At 68.3% G+C, this 25,003-nt stretch overlaps 1 protein-coding gene across 1 annotated transcript; it reads right to left on the bottom strand.

Annotated features, from left to right (window-relative positions):
- Window positions 1-735: 735 nt before the first annotated feature.
- Window positions 736-25,003, bottom strand: NMT1 (N-myristoyltransferase 1). Its single transcript, XM_075911419.1, has 12 exons — window positions 24,844-25,003; window positions 17,916-18,024; window positions 16,289-16,433; window positions 12,751-12,869; window positions 11,771-11,862; window positions 8,639-8,755; window positions 7,956-8,126; window positions 7,415-7,523; window positions 4,532-4,702; window positions 4,142-4,309; window positions 3,597-3,734; window positions 736-1,037 (listed from the first exon to the last, which is right to left on the bottom strand). Exons 1-12 carry the CDS (start codon window positions 24,969-24,971, stop codon window positions 1,017-1,019), a joined length of 1,488 nt encoding a protein of 495 aa, XP_075767534.1. The 5' UTR covers window positions 24,972-25,003; the 3' UTR covers window positions 736-1,016.

Raw genomic sequence — 25,003 nt, 5'->3', positions numbered from 1 at the left:
CTCCCCACCCCCTCTCCTAACACCTCCCTCTCCCCACCTGCCCTGCCTCTCTCCTCTGCCGCCCGTTCTCCCCTCCCCTCCCCGTGTCTGCCCTTCTACTTCACCCCACAGCCCGCTGGCACCTGCCCCTTCCCTCACCCCTGCACCCTCCTGGTGCCTCCCCCTTCCCAGATGGCACCTGCCCTACCAACACCTGTCCCCCTCGCCTTCCGCTTCCCTGGTGCCCACCCCCTCCCCACCCTCTGCCCCCTCACACGACTTGCTCCAATCCCCACCTTCCTCAAGCCCACCCCCTCCCCTCTCCTAGCATCACCCTGTCCCCCCCCCCGTCCTTTGCCCTCATTGTCTCCTCTTGGCCCCCTGGCACGTGTCTCCTCCACCCTGCCCCTTGGTGCCTGCCCTGTGTGTGTGTGTGGGGGGGGTGGTTCCAGGCCCCAGGCTGGGGGGAGGGGCTGAGGGCAGAGCCCCCAGAGAAGGGGGGGCAGTTCCAGGCCCCAGCCTGGGAAGAAGCAGGCTCTCGGCTCTCCATGGCCACAGCTCCAGCCCCTGGCTCTCGGGAAATCAGGGATCTGGTGCTCAGGAAAAGGAGGGGCCCCGAGCAGGCCGTGTCCCTGGTGGGGAGGAAGCCACCAAGCCCCCTGAGCCACGCGGGACCTGAAGCCAGCGCTGCCCAGGACGGAGCAGGGGGCGGGGAGGGGCGAGGGCCTGGTCTGCCCGAGGAAGGACCGAAGGCGGTACAATATATACCTTTAATATCCACCCGTTCCCCGCCGCGCCGAGCGGGAGCGAGCCTGCAGCAGTGCCGTGCCCCGGGGGGCGTCTGGAGGACGCTGCGTGGACGTGCTGCTGCCGCTGCCCAGCGCGGGGCCGGCGTCCCGTGACAGTCCTTAAAACCCGGCGCTGGCGCCGTCCCAGCTCCTCGCCAGAGGGGCCGCGCCCCCGGGAGCCCCACCTGCACGGCAGCCTTGGCTCCCCGGCCCCGCGCCTCCGAGGCGTCGCGCTCCTCTCGGGATTGGCTACTGCAGCACCAGTCCGACCTGCGAGCCAATGGGAACAGGTGAGGAAGCGCAGCGGGAGGAACGTTCCCCGGCCGCGACCCCCACCGCCCTCCCGGCCGCGACCCCCACCGCCCTCCCGGCCACGACCCCCACCGCCCTCCCGGCCGCGACCCCCACCGCCCCAGCCCAGCCCGGCGAGAGGCCCGAAGAGCCGCCCGCACCGCAGGGCACCATGGGCAGGCACGCAGGGAGAGTCCAGCCCCTGCTCTGCAGCGCAGCCCGGCGTGACCCGAGGCGGAGTCCAACCCCGTGCCGGGACTGAGATGGGAACCGCCTGGCACACTGGAGGGGCCGTGCCAGGGCAGGACGGGGGCCCATGGGGAGATCTGTATTGGGGTCAGGTTGGTCCCTGGCTAAGCTGGTGCCTTTTCATGCAGACGCCCAAATTGTGCAGGGACTCCCCTCCGGAAGGAGCCGCCTGCGGTGCCGGGTGCTGAGCGGGGTCCTGAGCCGATCAGCGCCACTCGCCTGGGGCTGTAGCTGCAGCTCTGCGAGACGTGGCCCAGGGCGGGTTCCACTCCAGGCCGTGGCGCGTCCCGGAGCCTTTGCACCGGGCTCGGCGCCATCCGGACCCGGCTCCTTCCGGCTGCGAGGCTCCGTTAACCGCCGAGGCGGGAGGGGTCGGCAGCGGAGCACACGCAGGTTCACCCATCCCCAGTTGGTGGAGCAGAGCGGCCTGGTCAGGCAGAGCGACCATGGTGATCGTTTGCGATGGAGCCGAGTAGCTTTGGCCCAGCTCTGCCCACCCCTCTGCCAGCGGCGCGGGGGCCTCCAGCGTGTGGGAGAGAGCAGGAGGCTGGCTGGGGGCTATTAGCAATGGCGCGGCCACAGAGAGGTGCAGGAGCCGCTTGCCGAGGGGCCCAGCCGGGTCCAAGGCAGGGCCACTAGGAGCAGGCTTGCGAGCGGAGAGATGGCCGGATGCCCTCGGGGAACGGCTTGTGAGGGGGTGAGCGGGTCGGGCAGCAGCCGCCGGGCGAGGCAGGGCCAGCAGCGAGGCTCATCGCTCGAGGGCGGGCGGAGGCGGCTAAGACCAGGGCAAGAGATGCAGCCGTCGCAGGGGCTAGTCCGCCTGGGCCCCACGCCATGACCCTCTGCCACTGGCACGGGCCAACGCGCCAGGACGTTCCCTGCTGCGGAGGCAGCCGCTGGACCTGCTCAGAACAGCTCGGTTCTTCAGCACAGGCCGCGGAGGAGCTCGGCCGTCAGATGCAGCATCTCTGCACCCGATGCTGCACTGGAGCCGCTGACGCGGGAGAGCGACCGGGCTGCGTGCGGATGCGGCCTTCCCGGCCTTGTGGGAGCTGTCTGGAGTCCAGCTTCGGCGGCCCGTTTCCAGCAGTACCCTGGCAGGGATGGTGTTGGGGGCACAGAGGTGGTTCCACCTGGGCACAGGCATCCCCCTTCGACCGCTCGCCCAGGCCTGCGCTGCACCGTTTGGGGTGGCTCTGCTCTCCAGGCTCCTAAGAGGATGGCTGGTTTTGGTGGGGTTTTCGGTCTAGGGGCCTTGGTGGGCAAGAGACCGCTGAAGGGAGGTTCCAAAGAGGATGGAGAGAGGCTGTTCTCAGTAGTGACAGATGGTGGAACAAGGAGCAATGGTCTCAAGTTGTGGTGGGAGAGGTCCAGGTTGGACATTAGGAAAAACTATTTCCCTAGGCGGGTGGTGAAGCACTGGAATGGGTTCCCTAGGGCAGTAGTGGAGTCTCCATCCCTAGAGGTGTTTAAGTCTCGGCTTGACAAAGCCCTGGCCGGGTTGATTTAGTTGGGATTGGTCCTGCCTAGCGCAGGGGGCTGGACTTGACCTTCTGAGGTCTCTTCCAGCTCTATGGTGATCTATGCTGGGAAGAGGGTTCCTGCCCTGGGTCTCAGGTGGACTTCTCCTTCTGTGTGCCTAGTTTTCTGCTTGTTCCAAAGGGCACGTTTCTGGGGACTGAGAGCTCCCCCCAGGCCACGAACACCCGGAGCGTCCAGCCGGCCCAGGCACGGCCTCTGTGCACGGCCTGGCTCCTCCTCGGTCCCACGTCCCGTCCTCTCGCCTCTTGCTAACCGTATGTATGTTTTGTATGAAAAATCCCGTTTAATCGGTTCCCCAGTTCAACACGCCCAGCCGGGCCGCTCGCTAGCCGTGCCCAGTAAGGAGGGTGCTTGCCGGCGGCGCCCCGAGGAGGGGGAGAACTACAGTGCATCTGGCCCATTCCAACTCACCTGGGCCGTGAACTCGCTTCGCCCGCCCCGCTGCTGCAAAGTGCCCCAGCCCCCTCCCGCCTCGTGGCCCAGCTAGCGACAGGGTCGTGCTCCGGCCTTAGCCTGCGGCTCTGCTAAGACACCACAAGCGTTTCAGGGCGTTAGCCGCCGTCGGGCCGCGCTGGCGGGCGGATTGCGTTTCCAGAGCCCGTGGGCCAGTGCTGCTAGCCCCGGGCATGGCCGCAGGGCAGCCACTGAGCCACGGACCCCCCCCAGGCCCAGAGCTGCGGAGGCCCAGTAGAGCCTGCGCCAAGTCCCAGAGGTTCGGAACAAGCCCCGGCAGGGCGAGGCGCTCACCTTCTCTGCCCCCATGCTGGGGCATTTCCAGTTGTAGAGATAATACTGCAGATTCCCGTCCCCAATCCCAAACTTCAGCTTCTCCAGGAAGGTTTTGTTCTCCATGAGATCCAGCGCGTTGAACACGTCAAACCCCTTCTGCAGGGGGCCACAACGGGAGAGGATCAGCAAGGCTCCCCCAGCGCCAGCCTCTCCAGCTGTGCCGCCCTCTGCCCCGGCGCCGCCCGCCCAGCCTCCGCCAGCCTGCCTCCCCCGCCAGGGCCTGGAGCAACCCGCCCCGCTGCTGCCCGGCTCTGTGCCCATCGGGGCAGGTCTGTACAGCCCCTTGCACCTCGCAGGGCGCGTCTCAAGCCCAGCTGTCTGGCAAAGGCTGGACGGGAGGCCCTGGGAGACGGCCCGGCTGGGCAAAGCACAGGCTCCTCCGAGCCACAATGCAGGTCTCCCCGTTCACGCGTGTTTTCACCGTGGCTCCCCCAGATCCCCAGGGCCTGCACTCAGCCAGCTCAGCCCAGCCGCCCGGCAGCGCCCGCCCCGGGCCTGCTCACCGACTTGGCCAGGATGAGGGCGTCGCTCATGAGGTCGAGCAGCGGGGTCCTGGTGTGCACGTTGTAGAAGGAGTAGGCGGCTTTCAGGCTCTTGTGCGTGGGGTGGTTCATGATGGTGGAGGGCAGAGTGTAGAAGCTCAGGAAGTCCGTCACCTCGCCGGCAGGGCTCTGAAAGCCAAGGGGGCAGCGTAGGTCCAGGCCAAGGCCTCAGCTCAGCACGAGGGGGGGTGCCAAGGCCGCGCAGCCGCCCCCGCAGCGACCCAACCCCCTCCCACCGCCCGCGCGGCGCCCTGCCCCGTGGGCACCTCGCTCCACACGCCTCCAGGAAGCGGCTCCCGGCGGCCAGCAAGCAGGGGAGCAGCTGAGCCGGGCGGGCCGAGCGGCGCTCACCTCCACCACGAAGGTGTCGATGATGTTCTCCTGCGGGAAGAACCAGTGCTCCACCTCCTCGCGGCTCATGGCCGGGCTCAGGTGGAACTGCCGCAGGTACTTGCTGAGCAGTCTGTGCACGGCGGCGATGTCCCTGTGCTCCATGGCCCGCAGGCCGGACGTCTTCGGGGTCTGCGGAGGGCAGAGTCCGTCGCGCTGGCTCGGTGCCTGCAGGGCTGGGAGGGGACCCCCCCACCCTGCCCGGCCCTGCCCGCCGCCCTGCAGAGCAGCCCCAGGAGCCCGCGCTTGGGAGGCTCCAAGCCAGCCTGACCCACAGTGCCAGGGCTCAGGGCCGGGCAAGAGCACGCAAGGGGGCGCAGGGGTGCGGCAGGACGTGGGGCTGGGGATAAAGTAGGCGGCAGCTTCCCTGGCTGGGCACTGAGCCCGACCCCTTCCAGAGCGTCCCGGAGGTGCCAGCTTCTGACCAGGCGTCCCTGCCCCCAGCGGCGGCACGAGGGGGATGCCAGGGCACAGCTCAGGGCGCCGGGCGCTCCGGGACCCCACAACCAGAAGGCTCCTTGGAGCAGCTCCCAGAGCCACGCTCCAGTCCTGCGCCCAAAAGGGCCGCTCTCTGCTGTGGGCCCTGGAAGCTGCCAAACCACGCTGGGTCCCCGGACCTCCCCCCAGCACACGACGGAAGCTGCTGCCCCCGGCCTGGTGTCTGTCTGGTCTCAGCCGATTCCTGCCACCCAGGGCAGCAGGGCCGAGCCAGACCCAGGGCCGGGCTCAATTCCTGTGAGAAGTAAGCCACTGGCTGCTATGGTGACGGGCGTCCTAAATATCCCTCCAAGCAGGAGGCTGATTGGCCAGCAGCAGCTGAGCACGCCGGGCCAGTGGGGACAGCTCTGGGGCAGGGGGAGCCCCTCGTGGGGGTCACAAGTGGCTGAGCGTGGCAGGCTCCAGGGCAGGGGGAGCACCTCGTGGGGGGCACAAGTGGCTGAGCGTGGCAGGCTCCGGGGCAGGGGGAGCACCTCGTGGGGGGCACAAGTGGCTGAGCGTGGCAGGCTCCGGGGCAGGGGGAGCCCCTCGTGGGGGGCACAAGTGGCTGAGCGTGGCAGGCTCCGGGGCAGGGGGAGCCCCTCGTCAGGGGCACAAGTGGCTGAGCGTGGCAGGCTCCGGGGCAGGGGGAGCCCCTCGTCAGGGGCACAAGCGGCTGAGCGTGGCAGGCTCTGGGGCAGGGGGAGCCCCTCGTGGGGGGCACAAGCGGCTGAGCGTGGCAGGCTCCGGGGCAGGGGGAGCCCCTCGTCAGGGGCACAAGCGGCTGAGCGTGGCAGGCTCCGGGGCAGGGGGAGCCCCTCGTGGGGGGCACAAGCGGCTGAGCGTGGCAGGCTCCGGGCCAGGGGGAGCCCCTCGTGGGGGGCACAAGTGGCTGAGCGTGGCAGGCTCCGGGGCAGGGGGAGCCCCTCGTCGGGGGCACAAGTGGCTGAGCGTGGCAGGCTCCGGGGCAGAGGGAGCCCCTCGTCAGGGGCACAAGTGGCTGAGCGTGGCAGGCTCCGGGGCAGGGGGAGCCCCTCGTCAGGGGCACAAGCGGCTGAGCGTGGCAGGCTCTGGGGCAGGGGGAGCCCCTCGTGGGGGGCACAAGCGGCTGAGCGTGGCAGGCTCCGGGGCAGGGGGAGCCCCTCGTCAGGGGCACAAGTGGCTGAGCGTGGCAGGCTCCGGGGCAGGGGGAGCCCCTCGTCAGGGGCACAAGCGGCTGAGCGTGGCAGGCTCTGGGGCAGGGGGAGCCCCTCGTGGGGGGCACAAGCGGCTGAGCGTGGCAGGCTCCGGGGCAGGGGGAGCCCCTCGTCAGGGGCACAAGCGGCTGAGCGTGGCAGGCTCCGGGGCAGGGGGAGCCCCTCGTGGGGGGCACAAGCGGCTGAGCGTGGCAGGCTCCGGGCCAGGGGGAGCCCCTCGTGGGGGGCACAAGTGGCTGAGCGTGGCAGGCTCCGGGGCAGGGGGAGCCCCTCGTCGGGGGCACAAGTGGCTGAGCGTGGCAGGCTCCGGGGCAGAGGGAGCCCCTCGTCAGGGGCACAAGTGGCTGAGCGTGGCAGGCTCCGGGGCAGGGGGAGCCCCTCGTCAGGGGCACAAGCGGCTGAGCGTGGCAGGCTCTGGGGCAGGGGGAGCCCCTCGTGGGGGGCACAAGCGGCTGAGCGTGGCAGGCTCCGGGGCAGGGGGAGCCCCTCGTCAGGGGCACAAGCGGCTGAGCGTGGCAGGCTCCGGGGCAGGGGGAGCCCCTCGTGGGGGGCACAAGTGGCTGAGCGTGGCAGGCTCCGGGGCAGGGGGAGCCCCTCGTCGGGGGCACAAGTGGCTGAGCGTGGCAGGCTCCGGGGCAGAGGGAGCCCCTCGTCAGGGGCACAAGCGGCTGAGCGTGGCAGGCTCTGGGGCAGGGGGAGCCCCTCGTGGGGGGCACAAGCGGCTGAGCGTGGCAGGCTCCGGGGCAGGGGGAGCCCCTCGTCGGGGGCACAAGTGGCTGAGCGTGGCAGGCTCCGGGGCAGGGGGAGCCCCTCGTGGGGGGCACAAGTGGCTGAGCGTGGCAGGCTCCTGGGCAGGGGGAGCCCCTCGTGGGGGGCACAAGCGGCTGAGCGTGGCAGGCTCCGGGGCAGGGGGAGCCCCTCGTGGGGGGCACAAGCGGCTGAGCGTGGCAGGCTCCGGGGTAGGGGGAGCCCCTCATGGGGGGCACAAGTGGCTGAGCGTGGCAGGCTCCGGGGCAGGGGGAGCCCCTCATGGGGGGCACAAGTGGCTGAGCGTGGCAGGCTCCGGGGCAGGGGGAGCCCCTCATGGGGGGCACAAGTGGCTGAGCACCAGCGGGGCCGGCTCCGGGGCAGGGGCTCAGACTCCTCGGCGCAGGCGGCTCCCAGCACACACCTCCGGCAGGCGGTAGAGCTTCATGGTGCGTTGCATAGTCATGTTCCGGCTCAGGTGGGAGAACTTGACCTCGATCAGTTTGCGAGGGTTGAGGGAGCGATGCCAGTATCTGTGGGGACACGAGCCCAGGTCACCAGGCCGGACGTGCCTGCAAGTCCTGTGAGCGCCACAAGGTGGCGAGCAAGAGTCGGCCCAGGCAGCCACTCCCCCAGCCCGTGGGTCAGCCCCTCGCCCCGCCCCGCAGCGCCTGCAAACTCCCTCCAACCCCCGCTTTGCTTGACGCCTGCAACACCCGCCAGCCGCTCGGGACACCGCCCACCGTGCGAGCCACTCCCAGGCCATCGTGTCCCGGCTCGGGCCGACGCCCCCTGCTGTGGGGCAGGACGGCTGCTGGCGCTCTGCAGGGCCACGCCTGGGGCTCACACGCCGGAGCAGCGCTCGGGACGAGGCTTCAGGCCTCCAGAGCCGGCAGCTCCCCGCCGCCCGGCTGGCTCCCTGAAGGGCAGTGCGGGCAGGACAAGCTGCTCGGCGCGTCACTCACCTGCAAGTCCCCACGGGCTTTGGCAGCACGACCCCTGCCGTGTAAACAGCCTGGAAAATCCCCTCCAGGTGAACCCGCCGGGTGATCTCCCGGATCAGGACCGGGGCCACCCGCTTCGAGCGCAGCTTCTTGTGGACGCACAGGAAGTTTATCTCCACCATCTTCTTCTCTCTGGAGGGGGCAGCGCAGAGCGGGGGAGTCCTGCACGGCCGGCGGGAGGAACCCCCCTCGCGCTGCAGATGGCACAGCCCTAGCCCCCGGAGCCCGGCACCTCCCCGTTGTGGGCCGTAGCTCCAGGCAGTCACCCCCCGCGGCGGGGCAAGTCACCAGCACAGCTGCCTGGACTGGCGGCCGGAGCCCTCCGCTCCCAGCGCTCGGTGAGTCACACGGGCGGGTTTGTGCCTCGAGCAGATCAGCCTGGCCCATGCCGGAGGCTGCACAGGCAGCAGCCAGTGGGTAGGAGCAGTGTGGCATCAGTGGGACCCGGGATCGTCAAGCCCAGCCCCTGCCTGGGGGAATCCCAGCCCCAGGCTTCAACCTCTTACAAGAGCTGCTTCCCTCGGACCCGAGGCTCCTAGAGCCACGTGCCCCCTCCCCCCCTAAGCACCAGATGCTGGGACCCAGCCTCGCGCCTCCGGCGCCCCGGGGAAGAGCGGCAGCTGGCGGAACAGGAAGGGGCTTACGACTCGTAGATGTGGATGGTGGCTGGAATAGCGCTGATGAATCCAACCAGCTTCTTGCTAGACACGACTCGGACGCCGCAGTGCCACTGGGGCAGCCAGCCAGGGGGCCGCAGAGCCCTGGAGAAGTCAAGCCGCTCAGTCCCGGCACAGGCCTGCACCAGCGGACGCTGCCTCTCCCCCAGGCGGCGCCCACCGCCACCCAGCGGCTGCGCCCGTCCGGGGGAGCAGCCCTGCCCACAAGCAGCTTTCCCCGGGCCCAGCAGTCCTGGGACCTTCCACAGAACCTTTCAGCACAGGGAGCAGAAGCCGGAGCACTTCAGAGCCAGGGAGAAGTTCTGCCCATGGGGTTAGCTCTGTGCACAGAAGGGCGGGTTATCGCACTGCTGCGGGGTTAGCGCTGTGCACAGAAGGGTGGGTTATCGCACTGCACTGCACACTGCTGCTGGGTTTGGCTGTGCACATCTGGGTGGGTTATAGTGCAGCACTGCGCACTGCTGCGGAGTTAGCTCTGTGCACAGAAGGGCGGGTTATCGCACTGCACTGCTGTGGGGTTATGCCTGAGCACAGCTGGGCGGGTTATCACACTGCACTACTGCAGGGTTATGCACGAGAACAGCTGGGCGGGTTATCGCACTGCACTGCTGCGGGGTTATGCCTGAGCACAGCTGGGCGGGTTATCACACTGCACTACTGCAGGGTTATGCACGAGCACAGCTGGGCGGGTTATCACACTGCACTACTGCAGGGTTATGCACGAGAACAGCTGGGCGGGTTATCACACTGCACTGCTGCGGGGTTATGCACGAGCACAGCTGGGCGGGTTATCACACTGCACTGCTGCGGGGTTAGTGCTGGGCACAGAGGGGCGGGTTATCGCACTGCTGCGGGGTTAGCGCTGTGCACAGAAGGGCGGGTTATCGCACTGCACTACTGCAGGGTTATGCACGAGCACAGAAGGGCGGGTTATCACACTGCACTACTGCAGGGTTATGCCTGAGCACAGCTGGGCGGGTTATCACACTGCACTGCTGCGGGGTTAGTGCTGGGCACAGAAGGGCGGGTTATCGCACTGCTGCGGGGTTAGCGCTGTGCACAGAAGGGCGGGTTATCGCACTGCACTACTGCAGGGTTATGCATGAGCACAGAAGGGCGGGTTATCACACTGCACTACTGCAGGGTTATGCCTGAGCACAGCTGGGCGGGTTATGGCACTGCACTGCTGTGGGGTTATGCACGAGCACAGCTGGGCGGGTTATCACACTGCACTGCTGCGGGGTTAGCTCTGTGCACAGAGGGGCGGGTTATCACACTGCACTGCTGCGGGGTTAGCTCTGTGCACAGAGAGGCAGGTTATCACACTGCACTGCTGCGGGGTTATGCACGAGCACAGCGGGGCGGGTTATCACACTGCACTGCTGCGGGGTTAGTGCTGGGCACAGCGGGGCGGGTTATCACACTGCACTGCTGCGGGGTTAGTGCTGGGCACAGCGGGGCGGGTTATCACACTGCACTGCTGCGGGGTTAGTGCTGGGCACAGCGGGGCGGGTTACGCACTGCACTGCGCATTGCTGCGGGTTTATGGCTTGCACAGCTGCAGTGACACACACTTGTGAAACACGAGGGGTTCTTCACGGCCATGGGCATGGCACACTCGTTAAGTAGCAATAATTAAAATCCAATGCAGAGAGTAGGGACGTCAGGGTACAGTCGAGTACACGATTAACGATAAGCCTGGGCGTATCAGTTCATCCTGCCAACTACATGCACTCCCCCTTTGCTGCCTCCCCCTTTGCTGCCTCGCAATTCGAGGGTGCAGGGAGGGGAGTCGGGAGCTGGTGCTCCCCACGAGCACTGGATTCCACAGAGCCACCTGTCCGCCCCCACCCCCCACATGCTGCAGCCTCTGACAGAGAAGCAGCAGCGTGGGGGGTGGGGCAGGCGTGGGGATGGGACACACGGGGAGCTGGCTTTCAAGCCGGTTCTCCCCATGGGCCAGCTCCACAGAGCCACCACCTGGCCCCCCCGCTTTGCTGTCTCGATCAGCTGCCATGGAGATGCCAGCGCAGCCTGTGTCCGTGGGGAGCTCGGACCCGTCACGGCAGCAGACCCTGGAGGCGGAGGCAGAGGCAGCAGCGCGGGGTGGCCAGCGGGAGCTGGTTCCTGAAGCCGCTAAGATCGGATGCGGTTACACAACGATCCAATTACTCAACATCCAGCGGCCTAGCAGAGCCTCTCCCCCCGCGCCGGCTGCCCCCGGGAAGGTCACTGCTCACTGCTGCTCCGTGGAGCGGCACACAGCAAAGCGCCACTCGCTCCAGCCCACAGGAAGGAGCAGGCGATGGGCTGGCTGCAGGAGTCCCGGCCAGGGTCTCTGGGCTACCAGGACGATCCCGAAACCAACGAATCGCTAGATGAGCAGCTTGCCCCCGGGGCGACTCAGTGAGCAGGAGCCTGGGACTCCCGGGTGGCTCCCGGGCTGCGGCCTTGGCCGGTCCCTGGCTGAGGCAGGGATGGGAGCGAGTAGCCAACAAGCCTGGGCTGACCAGGCGGTCGAGTCACGACTCCGCCGGTCGCTTCGCCCGCGCCCACTGCCTCGGCATCAGCATGGGGGCGGGGGAGCAAAGCCAGCACTGGGGGGAGCGGGCGTAAGCCGCCCTAGCACCGTCTCCGTGGGGGCAGGGGACCGAAGCAGCCCCCACCCCCGCGGGGTCCCCGCTGCGCCTCTGCCTTGCACCGGAGCTGCCGTGGCTGCTACATTTCAGTGTCACAGGCAGCGGCGCAGCGAGCGCCCCATCGACCACTCGATTAGCTGGAGTCCCGATTTCACATCCCCAGCCTGAGGCCACGGAGCAGGCCAGGGCGGGGGTCTGCGCAGGAGAGGGGCTGGGGCCGTTCCCACGCCACACTAAGGCTGCGCAGGGCTCCACAGAACGGCGCGGGGGCGGGCCCAGGCTGCACGAAGGACTGGACGAGGGGGCCACGCGCCTGCGGAGCCGACCCAGGAGAACCACGGGCCAACCCAAGCCCGGCCACGGCTCCCCAGCGAGCGTGATGCTCTCGCGTGGACCCTCAGCCTCCCTGGCAGAGCCGGGCGCAGAGCGGGGGGGGGGGGGGCAGCCGCCTGCCACTCACCACAGGAGGAACTCGGGCGAGTAATCGAACCGGAACATGTTGTCGTCGTCCTCCACGTAGTTCTCGTTCAGGAGCGTGTAGAGCTCCTTCAGCTGCGGCGAGAGCGTCGGTCAGAGCAGCCCCCAGCCGCAGGCCAAGGGGCCCCCACCCCGGAAGGGCCGCGCGGGCAGCCCCTGGAGCGGCACAGGCCCAGCTGCTGCCTGACTGCCAAGGGGCAGGGCCTCTCCACGGACCGGGGCAGCGCTATGGGGCCGCCCTGCGCAACGCTGTGCACGGAGGGCTGGGCTGCAGGGCTGGTGCAGGAGGGGGCGGAGCCCAGGGGCGGGGGTTGGAGCGCGGGAGGGGGCAGGGGCAGGCTCTGGCCGGGAGGCGCTCCCCCAGGTAGCGGTGAGGGGCTCAGGCAGGCTCCAGCCCACCGCAGCCCCACATGCAGCTGCTGCGTGTCTGAGCGGAGGGGTTCAGCAGGTCGCCCCTTGCCGCCCACACCCACCAGCACCGCCCCGGCAGCTCCCATTGGCCAGTTTCTGGCCTATGGGAGGTGTGAGGAAAGTGCTGGGGGCGGAGCAGCTTGCAGGGACCCTCCCCCCACAGGGCGAGTGTGCAGAGGGCCCCGCGGGGCCACGGCTCCGGCCCACAGGCCGCATGTCGCCCGCCCCGCTAGAGGAGAAACCTCTCCGCCCCCAACTCATCTGGGGGCATCTTGGCCTCGGGGGCGGGGACGCTCCCGCCATGTTCCTCGGGCCCCCTGCGCGCCCGGGAGCAGCTAGACGGGCCGCATGGGAAGCGCCATCTCCCACGGGAACCCGCCCGGTTGGCTGGCAGGGGCACAGATGGCGCTGCCCAAGGCAGAGCCCCGTCTAGCCCGAGCGCGCAGCCCAACGGCTGCCAGAGCTGGGGAAGCGGCGGGGCTCCCCGAACACATCCCGCCGCTTGGGGCCCAGCACCAGGCTGGACACCAGCCAGCGCCCTGCCCTGCTCACCACGCCGCGGTCCCCCAGATCCAGGGCATCCCACGTGAAGCCCGGGGGCAGGGTGTAGGGCTCCTGACGGATGTTGTCTTTGTCTGGTTCCACCGGCCCGTGCGTGTTCACCACTTCCCCTGGGAGAGAGACAGGAGCCATGGACGCGCCGAGAGCCCCTTGCCCCCCCCAGGGGCCCCGCCGAGAGCCCCTTGCCCCCCCCCAGGGGCCCCGCCGAGAGCCCCTTGCCCCCCACAGAGCCTCCCAGGGCTTATCCCCGGCTCTGAAATCCACCCAAGGATCCAGAATCGGCTCGTTGCCTCCAAGCGCAGGGCAGGCCTAGGGGAGCAGAGCTGGGCTCTCCCGGGCCCCGCTAGGAGGGGGCAGGCCCTGGCACCCAGCAGGCGACACATCCACCTCAGCAGCCCGTTAACTGCTCCCTGCAGACTCTGGGCTCTTCCTCAGTTTCCCACCCAATTGCTGACCCAACCCAACCCCTAGAGAGGGGAGGGTCTTAGCGGGGAGCCAGAAATAGCCGATCTCGCTGTGGCCTGCCAGCTCTGCCCGAAGCGCGTCCATTGTCCGCAGGGCCGTCCTAGCGCGTCTCCCGTCCAGCGCCGGCCTCTGCCGTCTGGCAGCCCCCAGGATCCTCCCCCTCCCCGTGTTTCAGTGCCCTTGAAGCGAACAAGGCTGCTGTTGTTTCACGGCTGTGGCTGGTAAAGAGCCTGATGGAGCCAAGAGACCTTGACCCGGGCACCAGCTGTCCCGGGGGGTCAGCTCAGCTCGGGGGGGGGGGGGGGGGGGTGTTAAGTGCGGCTGAAAGGAACGTGCGACACGCTGTCTTCCTGCCGCGCACGAAACCCTTTCACTGGCGCTCAAACAAGAGCAGGGAGCAATCCCGACGCCCCCCACAGCCCCCCCACTGGGGCCCCGCAAACCCCGACCGGGCGCTCCCCCCGTTCCAAGTGGCAGCGACTGGACAGTGCAGGAGCTGGCAGGGGAGGGGGAGCAGGCCTGAGCTAAGCTACCCCTAATGCTGCAGCAGCGACAGCGCTCCCCCCCCAAGCCCTGAAGCTGAGGCCGGCGTGGGCCCCCCACCAGACCCAGCACAGAGTGCCGTGGCCAGGGGCAGGGAGCCGCCCGGGTAAGCCCAAGTCCCAACCCCCTGCTGTCCCCAGCCCCAAGCCCCTCCTGCATCCCAAAGCCCACAGCCTGTGCCCTTCCTGCATCCCAATCCCCAGGGCAGAGCCCCTCCCCGAGCCTGGGGCCCCCCTCGTTCCCTGACACCCCTGCAGCCCAACCCTCTGCCCTGCCCGGAGCCCCTTGGCCCCACCCCCACCACGGGAATGTTGTTATGTGCGCCAATACGAAGGCGACCTGTCGCACGCCCCCCTCCGCGTCGCACGCCCCCCTCCGCGTCGCACGCCCCCCTCCGCGTCGGTGCTCTTAAGAAAATTCATTCTGCTCAAGGACGGGAAACACGCTGGTCCTGAGCTCCGGTAGCAGCACCACCACGGAGCTGCTCTCTGGACAAGGCCCTGGAGTGCTCTGGGCCTCCGTTTCCCAGCTGTGCCGGGGGGAGATCACAGCTCAGGCCCCCCCCCGGGGCTGTGTGACTCTTCCGATGCCCTTTGGGCTCCTGGCATGCAGGCCGTGCGCGAGGGGCGAGGGCCAGGCACCCGGGAGCGCTGCCCCTTTCCGAGAAGGGCCCCGGGGAGCAGACACGCCTGAGCTGCACTGAAGGTGCCAGGCTGACGCCCAGGCACAGGGCTGGCCAGACCCCACGTGGGCAGCACAAAGGCCTCTCCAAAGGACCTGCTGAGAAGAGCCAAGTTCCCTGGCTCCCCATGGAGGGGGGACGTTTGGCCTGTGGCTCCAGGCGGCTCCCGCTCGGGGCACTGAGCTGGGAGCTGCCGGGGAAGCAGCGGTGCGCTCAGACGCCGCGGGAGCTGCTGCTGGGACGTGCCCGCCTCCTCGGGGCACAGACACGGCTCTTCCTGCCATTGCTCCCCTAGGCCCTGGCTGGGGACAGCCCTTGGTGCACGCTCCCCGAGGCAGACGCAGCCAGTGGCAGCCCAGTGGCCTCGCAGTCCCGCCCTCTCCCGGGAGAGAGCAACTGTGCGGAGCGAGGCCCGGCCGGTGCCCTGCCCCTCCGCGGCGAGACAGGGCGGACGCCCAGCACTGGCCCGCAGCCCAACAGGGAAGCAGGCCCAGGGCGCTGCTCCCCCACACGGCAGGCCTGCAAGCACTGTGCGGCTGGCCAACTGGCCCACACGTCCAGCCAGGAGGCGGGGCAGCAGGACCCCCGGGAGGGCGCAGACACCCGCTCCGCCACAGTAACAGCGCGGGGGCCTAGTCCCACGGCAGCTCCCTGGCTCACCAGCAGCAGGCTGTGGCCTCTGCCGGAGCCAGGGTCCCCACGGCAGCACTGCACACAGGCTGGGTCGGGCTCTGCCACGCCAGGGGTCCCACACTCCCCGCTAGGGGAGAAGCGGAAGAGTTGCCAGCGGTCCTGCCCCCGGCTCCCCAGCCCCCCTGGGCCCTTCCAGCCCCGCGGCCTGTCTTCCCACAGCGGCTGGAGCCAAGCGCCGCCAGGGAGCGAGCAGAACAGGGGGTTTACTGAGTGGTCCCGCCCCAAAGCCCGCGGCTGCGAACCCAACCACCGTGGCTAACAGCCATTGCTGCATCCATTCCCGAACTCGCAAGAGAACTACTGGCCTTTCCATCAGCCCTGGCCAGGAGCCCCCAGCCCCTCCCCCGGGCTGGGCTCGCTGGAAGAGGCTGCCCCTCCGTTGTGCTGGCCGAGCCTGGCCCCCGGGCGATGGGACGGGGTGCAGGCTCCTCCTTACTCCGGCGCCCGGGCGGGAGAGGAAGAGATTTGGAATCACATGGTGGAGAGAGGCTTGAGCACGGTCTGGGGAGATCTCAGCCGTAGGCCCGAGCTCATCCCGTGCCGGTTGGTTTCGCTGGTCAAGGAGCTTGGAGCCAGCTGGTTCCGCCGCCACGAGGAGACCCGCAGGCGCCGGCGCCAGCGCTCGGCATTTTCACTCCTCAGCTGCGAACTTCTACCCAGGGAAGCGGGGCCTTCGGGCTCTCGGTCACGTGTGCGCCAGGACCGGGCCCCCCGACAGCCCTCCCGAGCGGGGCGCTGTGGCTGTGGGGAGCCCACGGAGACGGGTCCAAAGGGAGAGTATCGGCAGCGAGTGCTGCTAATGAACCGGCCCCAGCACACGCCAGTCACCCTCTGTGCCAGGGCAACAGAGCAACCCCAGGGAAGGGAGGGCAGCGCGGAGGATCAGCCACCAGACCGGGACCCACACCTGGCTCTGCCACTGAGTCCACAGCGCCCTTGGGCCAGTCACTTAGCGTGCCCGCGGCTCCGTTTCTCCCAGCTGACAGCAGGGACACGCCCCCTCGCTCCCACGGGCGCTGAGGATCAGCACAGAGACTGGCCTGGCGCCCACCTGAGGCAAGGTGCAAAGGTCTGGGGGGCTGGGCCACGGTCTGGGGGAGGGGTGTCGTCAGGACCCGTGGGCACAGGGTGCCCATAAGTACATACCTAGCTTGGGAACCGGCTGCGTGTCCCAGAACTGGTAGCTGCGCTTGCTGGCCTCCTCCATGGTCTTGGCAGGGCCCTGGCCCACAGAGAACAGCTCGATGGCTTTCTGAATCTCCTGGATCCTCTCGGCCGGCAGCGAGTTCACCTGCATGGCAGAGACGGGGGCGCGAGGGCAGAGGGTGAGCCACGCTCCCCGACCGCCGGCTACTGGAGCCGGAGGCGAAACCGCGGCAGGGCCTGGGCAGGGAACAGAAGGTGCCTCCTGCTCTTGACACTGACACTGCCCCCGGGCGCCCGCCGCGGCCTTCGCAGCACTTCTCTACTGGCGCGCGGGCCGATGGCAGCCGGGGCCCAGGGCTCCTCGGGGTGATTTTATAACCCTCAGCAGCACCCGGCGGGTTTTAAAACCAGTTTTCACCGAGGTGCTGTCGCCTCCCCCCGTGAATTCAGAGCCGGCCAGTCGGTCCCGGGGCTGGCAATGCGTCACTCCCACGTGACAGGCCCTCCCCCACGGTCAGTGGCTGCTCACGGCCCCGGCCCTGTCGCTGTCACGTGACCGAGATCCTCGCCGGAGGAGGCAGGGCCACAGAGCAGGGAGTGGACATGAAGGCCCAGCGCTGCCCCACGTAGCTGCGTATCCTGCACAGGGGTCAGGGCGGCTCGGATGCCAGCTGTGTCTGAGGCAGGGCTGCGGCCGGGGAGCGCTGGCTCAAAGAGGCCCAGACCTCGATGGCCCCGGCCTGACAAGGGAGCCGAGCCCCTCCCCTTCGGCCACAAGGGCAGCCAGCAGACGCTCTCGGCCCCGGCCCCACCGCAGAGCGAGCCAGGGCTTTGCAAACCGGGACACGCAGCCGCCAGCCACGATGGCCACAAGGGCCCAGGGGACCACGCGGCAGCACGAACCTGCCCCCCACCGCTCCAGTCACGCAGCGTTCGCGCTAGGACAGACGAGGCCCCGCTGTGCTCGGAGCTGGACGCACACAGCCAAAGGGCAAAGCGCCCCCAGTGGCTGCTATTTGCTTACAGCGCCCCGGTTCCCCAGCGTGAGATTCTCCCCTTCCTCTCGCTGCCGGCCCGGCTCTCCCCAGCCTCCAACCCCAGCGAGCAGAGCGCAGGCCCAGGGCCGGGAGAGACCACTCCTGCGGCCCTCACCCCCGGCCCCCGCCGTGCGCCACGCCCCCAGGACTGCCCCGTCCCTGCTGGACCGGCCGTCACTGCCCTGGGGTTCCAGGCACAGGCAGCTCGAGGGCCTCTGAATGGCGCACTCGGGGTGGGATGCTACCCACAGGCAGGAAATACCGTCCCCGTCTCGGGGGGGCCGGGCAAGGCCCCTGGCCGGCGGCGGGAGGGTCTGGCTGGCGAGAGCAGCAAGCCCCTCTTGGCCACCCCACAGCAAGCTGGCGGCAGACCGGGCAACGCGCCAGGCTGGGCAGGCTCACTGCAGCACTGGCACTAGCTTGGACTGCCCAGCAGCGGGCTGGGTCCAGGTCTCCCACATCCGCCTCCGGGCACTGGCGGGACTCCCAGGCTGGGCGGCCCCGCGACACAGCCTCCAGGGGGCGGGTCTCCGCACCGGGCCCCGCCCCACAGAGCGGGGGGCAGCGCAGGCCGCGGCCAGGGGATTTACCTTCACGGGCTGGTCCTGAGCCGCGTCCAGCTGATCTCCCTTCTCCTTCTTCCGTTTCTGTTTCTTCTTCTTCTTTTTGGCTCCACTGTCGTCCACCGGGCTCAGGCCGCTGGGAACAAAGCAAACCGCCTTGGGGGCGTCTCCTAGGGCACTGCCAGGCTTGGGGCTCCAGAGACAGCACAGGGCTCCCTGGTCCAGGCCAGGCCTGGGGGTGCCCCAGGAGCCTGACTAATCCTCAGGGGCTGCCCATTTCTGAGCATCAGCACTTCCCAGGGAAGCCTCCGGTAAGGGAGGTGAAAAGTGCCCGGCCTCCTTCAGCCCGGCAGGGCCTGGCCTGGCAAGAGGGAGTCCCGGGGCCCTTCCCTTGGGGCAGAGGGGCAGAAACGGCGTTGGGGGAGGGCGAGGGGGAAGCTTCGTCAAAGAGGACGAGTCCTCGTGTCTCCTGCCTCACCTGGGCTCTTCCGGGAGCCGCTTGTGCGAGTGCCTCTGCCCCGGCTCCACCCTACCCCCTGGCTGGGGCAGCGACTGGCCTGAGCGGGCTCTGATCCGGACACCCCGGCGCACGGCAGTGGGGGGTGCCCGGGAGACACGCAGCTCAGGGCATGCTGGGAAAGGAGCTCCGAGACAAGCCGCCCCGCACGCCCCAGGCTGCACTCACCCCCCAGACCCCCCCGAGCCAACGGCCCCGGCGCGGCACACACGGGAGCGCCCTCGCCCGACGGGTCAGGTGCCACAGTCGGCGGGGGCATGAAACTCAGACTCCCCACCCGGACCGTCGTTGGCGCCGCGTTCGGCCTCAGCCGCGCCTGGGAAGCACCGGGCCAGCCCGCTGGGCGCCACACACCCTGAGGCGAGGCGCAGGGCAGGAGAGCACCAGCTTGGCAGGGCAGCGGAGGGAGGCAGCCGGTTAGAGGGACGCGTCTCTGAGTACTCCCCGGAGGCAGCCCCCAGCCCTTCTCCAGACCATCCCGGCTGCCCCGGAGCTGCGCGGCCGGCAGGGGCTGCTGGGTCCAGCACGAGGCTACAGGGGGCGGGAGGAGAGGGCAAGGAGCCTTTTGCGGCTCCTCAGTCCAGTGAGACGCGCCCAACCGCTCCCCTGGAAACGCTGCCGGCCCAGCCCGGGCAGTCAGGCCTTCGGGAGGCAGGGCCAGCACCCAGCCCCCGGGCCAGGCCCGGAGCGAGCAGCAGGAGACCCCGAGGCGGCCAGGAGAAAGGGGCCGGTTTAGCAGCAAGCCGGAGAGGCCCCTCCAGCGCGCACGACAGCCAGGTGCCCAGCCGCCCGCCGGCCCCAGCACTGCAGAGCCGAGAGGCCCGGGCACAGCCCACGGGCCAGGCCTCCAGACACCAGAGGGGGAGCGTCTCTAGCCGCGTCCCTCCCACGGCCTGCCCACGGTGGGCTTCGGGGCCTGGCTCCCTGAGCGAGACACTGCCTGGCGCTGCCGGGGAGCCCCACAGAGTCCGGCCTGCGTGCGCGTCTCCTGGCTACGCCGCCACACACGGGGACGCGGACCTCGCACAGAGCCCCCCGCAGCAGGGCCTGGCAAACGCAGCGCCGCGTCCGGGGGCGCTCTCAATCCCTCCCTGCAGCTGTACACCACTCGCAGCCTGCCCCCCCCGGGCTCCTGCCCTCCCCACAGGATTCAGCAAGGCAAAGGCAACAGCCCAGCTGCAGCACCAAGACTCTTCCTCCCGCCTGGGCGCCGGCCACGGGAGACCGTTGGCAGCTCCCAGCCGCGAGCTCGCCACGCACAGCGCCTCGGACGAGCGCCGAAGGCCACGGCAGGCCCAGGCAGCGGGTGGCTGCTGGTGTGGAGTCCTGGTGCCCCCGCAGTCCTCGCCAGCTCCCGGTGCCAATGGGCCACGGGCAAAGCCGCCCTCAGCACGTCCGCCAGAAGCGCTGGGGTCTCAGCGGGCTCCCTGCCGCGCTCTGCCGGGACTCCACTGGGGCGGGGGAGCTCACTCAGCACGTCAGCACAGGGATTTCTTCCAGCTCGCCCGCGTGCCCAGTGCCCAGACGCAGCAGCCTCCCCTCCTGGCGGTGAACCGAACTCACCCGGCCAGGCCTCTGCGCCTTCAGCCTGGAAACTAAGTCGGTCTGGTTGCTGCACGTCGGAGGAGCAAGGGCTCCAGGCGGGCTCCCCCTCCCCGTGTGCCGCAATCCCTACCCGGGAAGTGCCCGGCAGACAAGCAGGGCCTAGCCAGGCAGGCTCCAGGGAGGGTACCCGCCTGTGCGGGCGTTGGCTGCAACCAGCGCGATCAACCTTCACCGCAAACTGCGCAAAGTGCCCAAAGCCACCGAACCCAGCCCCCGGCTCGGTACAGGGACCGCGACACCCGAGACCCCCCTCGCTCCCTGAGTCACCAGACCCGGCACCACCGAACCCAGCCCCCGGCTCGGCACCGGGACACCCGAGACCCCCCTCGCTCCCTGAGTCACCAGACCCGGCACCACCGAACCCAGCCCCCGGCTCGGCACCGGGACTGCGACACCCGAGACCCCCCCTCGCTCCCTGAGTCACCAGACCCGGCACCACCGAACCCAGCCCCCGGCTCGGCACCGGGACACCCGAGACCCCCCCTCGCTCCCTGAGTCACCAGACCCGGCACCACCGAACCCAGCCCCCGGCTCGGCACCGGGACACCCGAGACCCCCCCTCGCTCCCTGAGTCACCAGACCCGGCACCACCGAACCCAGCCCCCGGCTCGGCACCGGGACACCCGAGACCCCCCCTCGCTCCCTGAGTCACCAGACCTGGCACCACCGAACCCAGCCCCCGGCTCGGCACCGGGACACCCGAGACCCCCCCTCGCTCCCTGAGTCACCAGACCCGGCACCACCGAACCCAGCCCCCGGCTCGGTACAGGGACACCCGAGACCCCCCCTCGCTCCCTGAGTCACCAGACCCGGCACCACCGAACCCAGCCCCCGGCTCGGCACCGGGCACCCGAGACCCCCCCTCGCTCCCTGAGTCACCAGATCCGGCACCACCGAACCCAGCCCCCGGCTCGGCACCGGGACACCCGAGACCCCCCCTCGCTCCCTGAGTCACCAGACCCGGCACCACCGAACCCAGCCCCCGGCTCGGTACAGGGACACCCGAGACCCCCCCTCGCTCCCTGAGTCACCAGACCCGGCACCACCGAACCCAGCCCCCGGCTCAGCACCGGGACTGCGACACCCGAGACCCCCCTCGCTCGCCGGGACGCCAGACCCAGCACCCTGGGCTGTGCAGAGCGAGGGCTGGGGACAGAATCTTCCCACCTGCCAGCGCCCTGGCAGCCACCCAGGCTTGGCAGGGAGCCTGCAGCTGCCCCCTTGGCTCTGTCAGCTCCTAGCAGGGGAGCACTTGGCAGCAGCAAGGGCAGCGCGTGACTCGGGCGGCAGCCGCCGGGCTACGCTGACAGTCCCCTCTCCCCGGAGCCAGGGGCTCTGCCACCCGCTCCGGGAAAGAGCAACTCTTCAGAAAGCAGGGGAGTGGAAACGGCACCAAACCCTGTAGCCCGCCCCAGGCTGGGGCAGGAGAGCGACGCCCCGCCAGGAACTGCCCCCGCAGAGCTGGGCGCCTCGCCCACGAGATCCGCCCCCAGCCAGTCAGGGCCCCGTCCCACACGCCAGGTAATCCCATTAGACTCCCGAGGCCGGGGGAAGGGCAGGTCTAAGCGGCCGTCCAGATGGCGAATTACGGGCAGCGGGGCCGAGCGCGAGGTCTCCGCAGGGCCCGCCCCAGGCCTCGCACGCAGCTGGCCCTTGGCATGGAAGAGGCTGAGAAACCAAATTCCAGGGTGCTCCTCAGCTGGGGGAGCCGTACCACGGCCTTCGCCATGCCAGCGGAGGGGCTGCCTCGCAGACTGGAGAAGCTGCAGCCCCCCTGGAGAAGCCCTGTCTGCCACCCTTCCCCGCTGCCCTGGCTCCCCCAGCCGCTCGGGGGACAGGGCAGGCCCCCTTCTCCCCAGCCAGAGCAGCCCCGCCCCACCTTCCACACCCACAACAGCTGCTGGGCTCGCTGTGGCAGGCGGGGACCCCACCCGGGGCACACACCCTAGTGCCGAGGTCTCTAGCAGTGAGCATCACCCCGGGCTCCCTGCTACGACTGCCCCCCCCAACCCTCTGCAGCCCCCACAGGGGCCACCATCCAAATGCAGCCATTTGGGGGAGAGCAGCACGCAAGTGGCCCCAGCGCGACGGGGCGAGGGTGGTTCCAGGGCCCCTGCAGACGAGCTCACTCGAGCATTGGACTTGTTGGCCATGTACAGACCGAGGGGGGGGGGGCTTTTTCGGGTCAGGGGCTGCTGGCCCACAGAAAAATCAGTCTGGGGCCGCACACAAGTGAGAAGCAAAGAGACGGAGGAGAACGCCGCTCCCCACACTGCCCACAGCGGAGCTGGGGGGCCAGGCTAGCAGACTGGGTGTGCTCAGCCCCACAGCAGAGCAGCAGGGAGGGAGGGATGCCATCACTGGCTCCCCAGTGCTGAGCCCTAGGGCTGGATCCAGGCAAGCCATGGGCCACATCCAGCCCCACGGCCTGAGCTCCCCCACCCCCGCACTAAACCGGGAAACGACGCTCTGGCCAAGAAAGCCTCCTCGGCACAGAGTCTGCGCCAGGAACCGGTCCGCCAGCAAAGCAGACCCACCTCACTTCCTCCGCTTCCCACCCGTAACACCACTGCACAGCAAAGTGACCCAGTGTCTGGCCCGGTCGCAAGAGCACAGCGGCCCTGGGGCAGCGCCCGGGCGCCGAGGAGGGGAACTGCCCACTGCTGTTTGCCACTTGGCAGATCGCTGCGCGACAGGCGGCATTTCAGATGCTTCCCCCACTTGGGATCCATGGATCGGGTCACGCTGGTTTCCGCACTCGTATTAAACGAACAGAACACACCCACTGCCACCACTCGGATGAGCTTCTGGGAGTCTTGCTCTTCTCCTCTTTGGTCTTTTCTCTCTCAGAGGCCTTTGACTGGGTGGGGGGGTCCTGCCTTGTCCACATTAGGATGGGAAAATATCAGGTGCGAAACTTTCCCCCCCAGGAAGACAAAGGGCTGAGAGTTTATACTCAGCTGGCCTGGGCAACGCCAGCAAAAAGCACAAAGCAAAGTCAGCAGGCGAGACCCAGCCCTGCTCCTTGATGATCTGGTTTTACAAACCCAAGCTGCCAGAGGAGAAGGCAATCAAAGCTCCCAGGCCAGCTACTACACTAAGAAGCAGTGCCCCGCCCACGGGCAAAGGAAACGCTACAGCAAGCCCCTGTGGGCACAAGCAAGCTTCTTTACTAGTTCCTCCGTGAGCTTTTAACAGCTTGTTCTTTCACAAGAGATTGCCTAATAAAAGCTGCTGACAAAGAGGCTGCTCTCTAGCTGATGGCCTCTAAATCTGCACCTAGGGGGCCGAGGATACGAAAAGCGGAGCAAGTCGTTCCACTGACGCTCAGATTCGCACAGCACAAGTCTGGAAGACTGTGGTTATACACGTGGCTGAGTTCACACTGACCAGCACACAAAGTGGGGCTAATGGAGGGGAAAGTCTCTCCTTTAAGCCACCCGCATAACTAAGTTTTCTGGAGCCTACAATAGGCAGCAAGAAGAACATGGAGAACAGCTGCCCTAACCTGGGTGCCATAAGCAGCCTCATACCCAGGAGGCAGCAAGTGCATTTCGCAGACTGTTCCAACCAGCCTGCCTCACGCCATACGCAGACCCACCGTATGAACCAGCAAAACAATGAGTCCATCCCCGAGCCAGATCCCTCAAGATGTGCGATTTAGATACTAAGAAGCAAAGACAGGGGGGTTGGATAAAATCTCCAGCATAAATATTCCATAAAATAGGTCATTAGAAACCCCCAACAGATTAGACTAGAATAGCAAAACAAGGCCCTCCCATCTGGAACCAGAAGCATGCTGTCTACACCTGGGTTTGGACACAGCTGGTGTAGCAGAAGCCAGGCCTTGTTCCTCTGATCTACTCAACTACAAAAGCCCAATGAGTTAGCCAGGTTCATACTTGAAGGGGGGAAAAATCCTGGTTCACATTAACCAGGAAAACCTTCTGGCTGTGGGTGCCCTATGGTCTAGCAGCAGTGACAGTCAAGCTGCCCTGGACACAGACATTTTGACAACCCCCCCCCCATCCCTTTTCATTGCTCACTGTTTACAAAACTTCCATTTTCCACTGTAGCCATTTCCTAGTAATACTCTGGAACACCTTCCGCACGCAGAACACAAAGCCTCTGGCAAGCTGGGTTGCATGCAAGACTCGCTGCACCTGATATTAAGGGGGGGCCCTTTCGCTCGTATTTCCATCACATGCATTACACGGTGAAGCGATGTGCTAGGGGTGCACTGGAGTCTCTCGCCCCCAGGGAGAGCCCCACAGCGGCTCCCAGGCCCCAGCAACACGCACAGCTTGGAAGCTAAACTGCAGGGGAGCCGATGAAGTCACCCCAGCGGAAACCCGGCCAGAGCACAACTGGCTGGGGTGCAAAGCTCTCCAGGGTCCGCAACAATCACGCCTGCCCAGGGCGGCTCCCTGCACTGAGGGTGCCCATGCCCACCCCAGGCTCCCTTTCCTGGGCCTTTCGGCTGGTGCCTCCCCCAAGCCAAAGTGGGCAGGACCCAAGCACCAGCAGCCCTCGTGCTATGGCGCCGGCGTGGCCAGCAGCTCCCGCGCCCCCGGCTGGGGCGCCCCACCCCACGCCACAGGTCTCCCATCCACGCCCTGCTACGGCCCGGCCCTGCTTAGCTTGCGAGACATGCTGCTGCAGCCCACGGGCCCCTCCCCCTTGGACTGGCAAAGAGGCCGGCCAGTCACAGCTCGCCGCGCCGCCCGGCAGCCAATCAGGCCGCGCGAGGGCGGGGCGAGGCGCACTTCCCGGCCGCGGCCCCGCTCAATGGGCCGGTCCGGCGGGGCCCGGGGGGCTCGGGGCCGCGCTCACCCCCGGTTGTAGCTGCGCCCGTCCTCGTTCTCGCAGTCGCTGCAGTGCTCGTGGTCATTCTCCTCCGTGGGCGATCGCTGGGGCCTCGGCGGCGGCCGCTGCACCGCAGGCTCGCTCTCGTCCGCCATCTTGAAAGGGGCCTCGGCGCGGCCGCGCCCCC

The sequence above is a fragment of the Pelodiscus sinensis genome, chromosome 29, assembly GCF_049634645.1.
Source record: "Pelodiscus sinensis isolate JC-2024 chromosome 29, ASM4963464v1, whole genome shotgun sequence".
NCBI lineage: Eukaryota > Metazoa > Chordata > Testudines > Trionychidae > Pelodiscus > Pelodiscus sinensis.
Note: the sequence above shows the minus strand (reverse complement) of the source record. Positions and strands in the feature narration are given on the sequence as shown.

Excerpts from the sequence above, each read along its gene's own strand:
- NMT1 (XM_075911419.1), bottom strand. The coding sequence starts at position 24,971 with ATGGCGGACGAGAGCGAGCCTGCGGTGCAGCGGCCGCCGCCGAGGCCC. Across the intron at positions 8,756-11,770 it reads TCGCCCGAGTTCCTCCTGTG|GGCTCTGCGGCCCCCTGGCT; the intron begins GTGAGTGGCAGG and ends TGACTTCTCCAG. Across the intron at positions 3,735-4,141 it reads CCCTCATCCTGGCCAAGTCG|AAGGGGTTTGACGTGTTCAA; the intron begins GTGAGCAGGCCC and ends GGCCCCCTGCAG.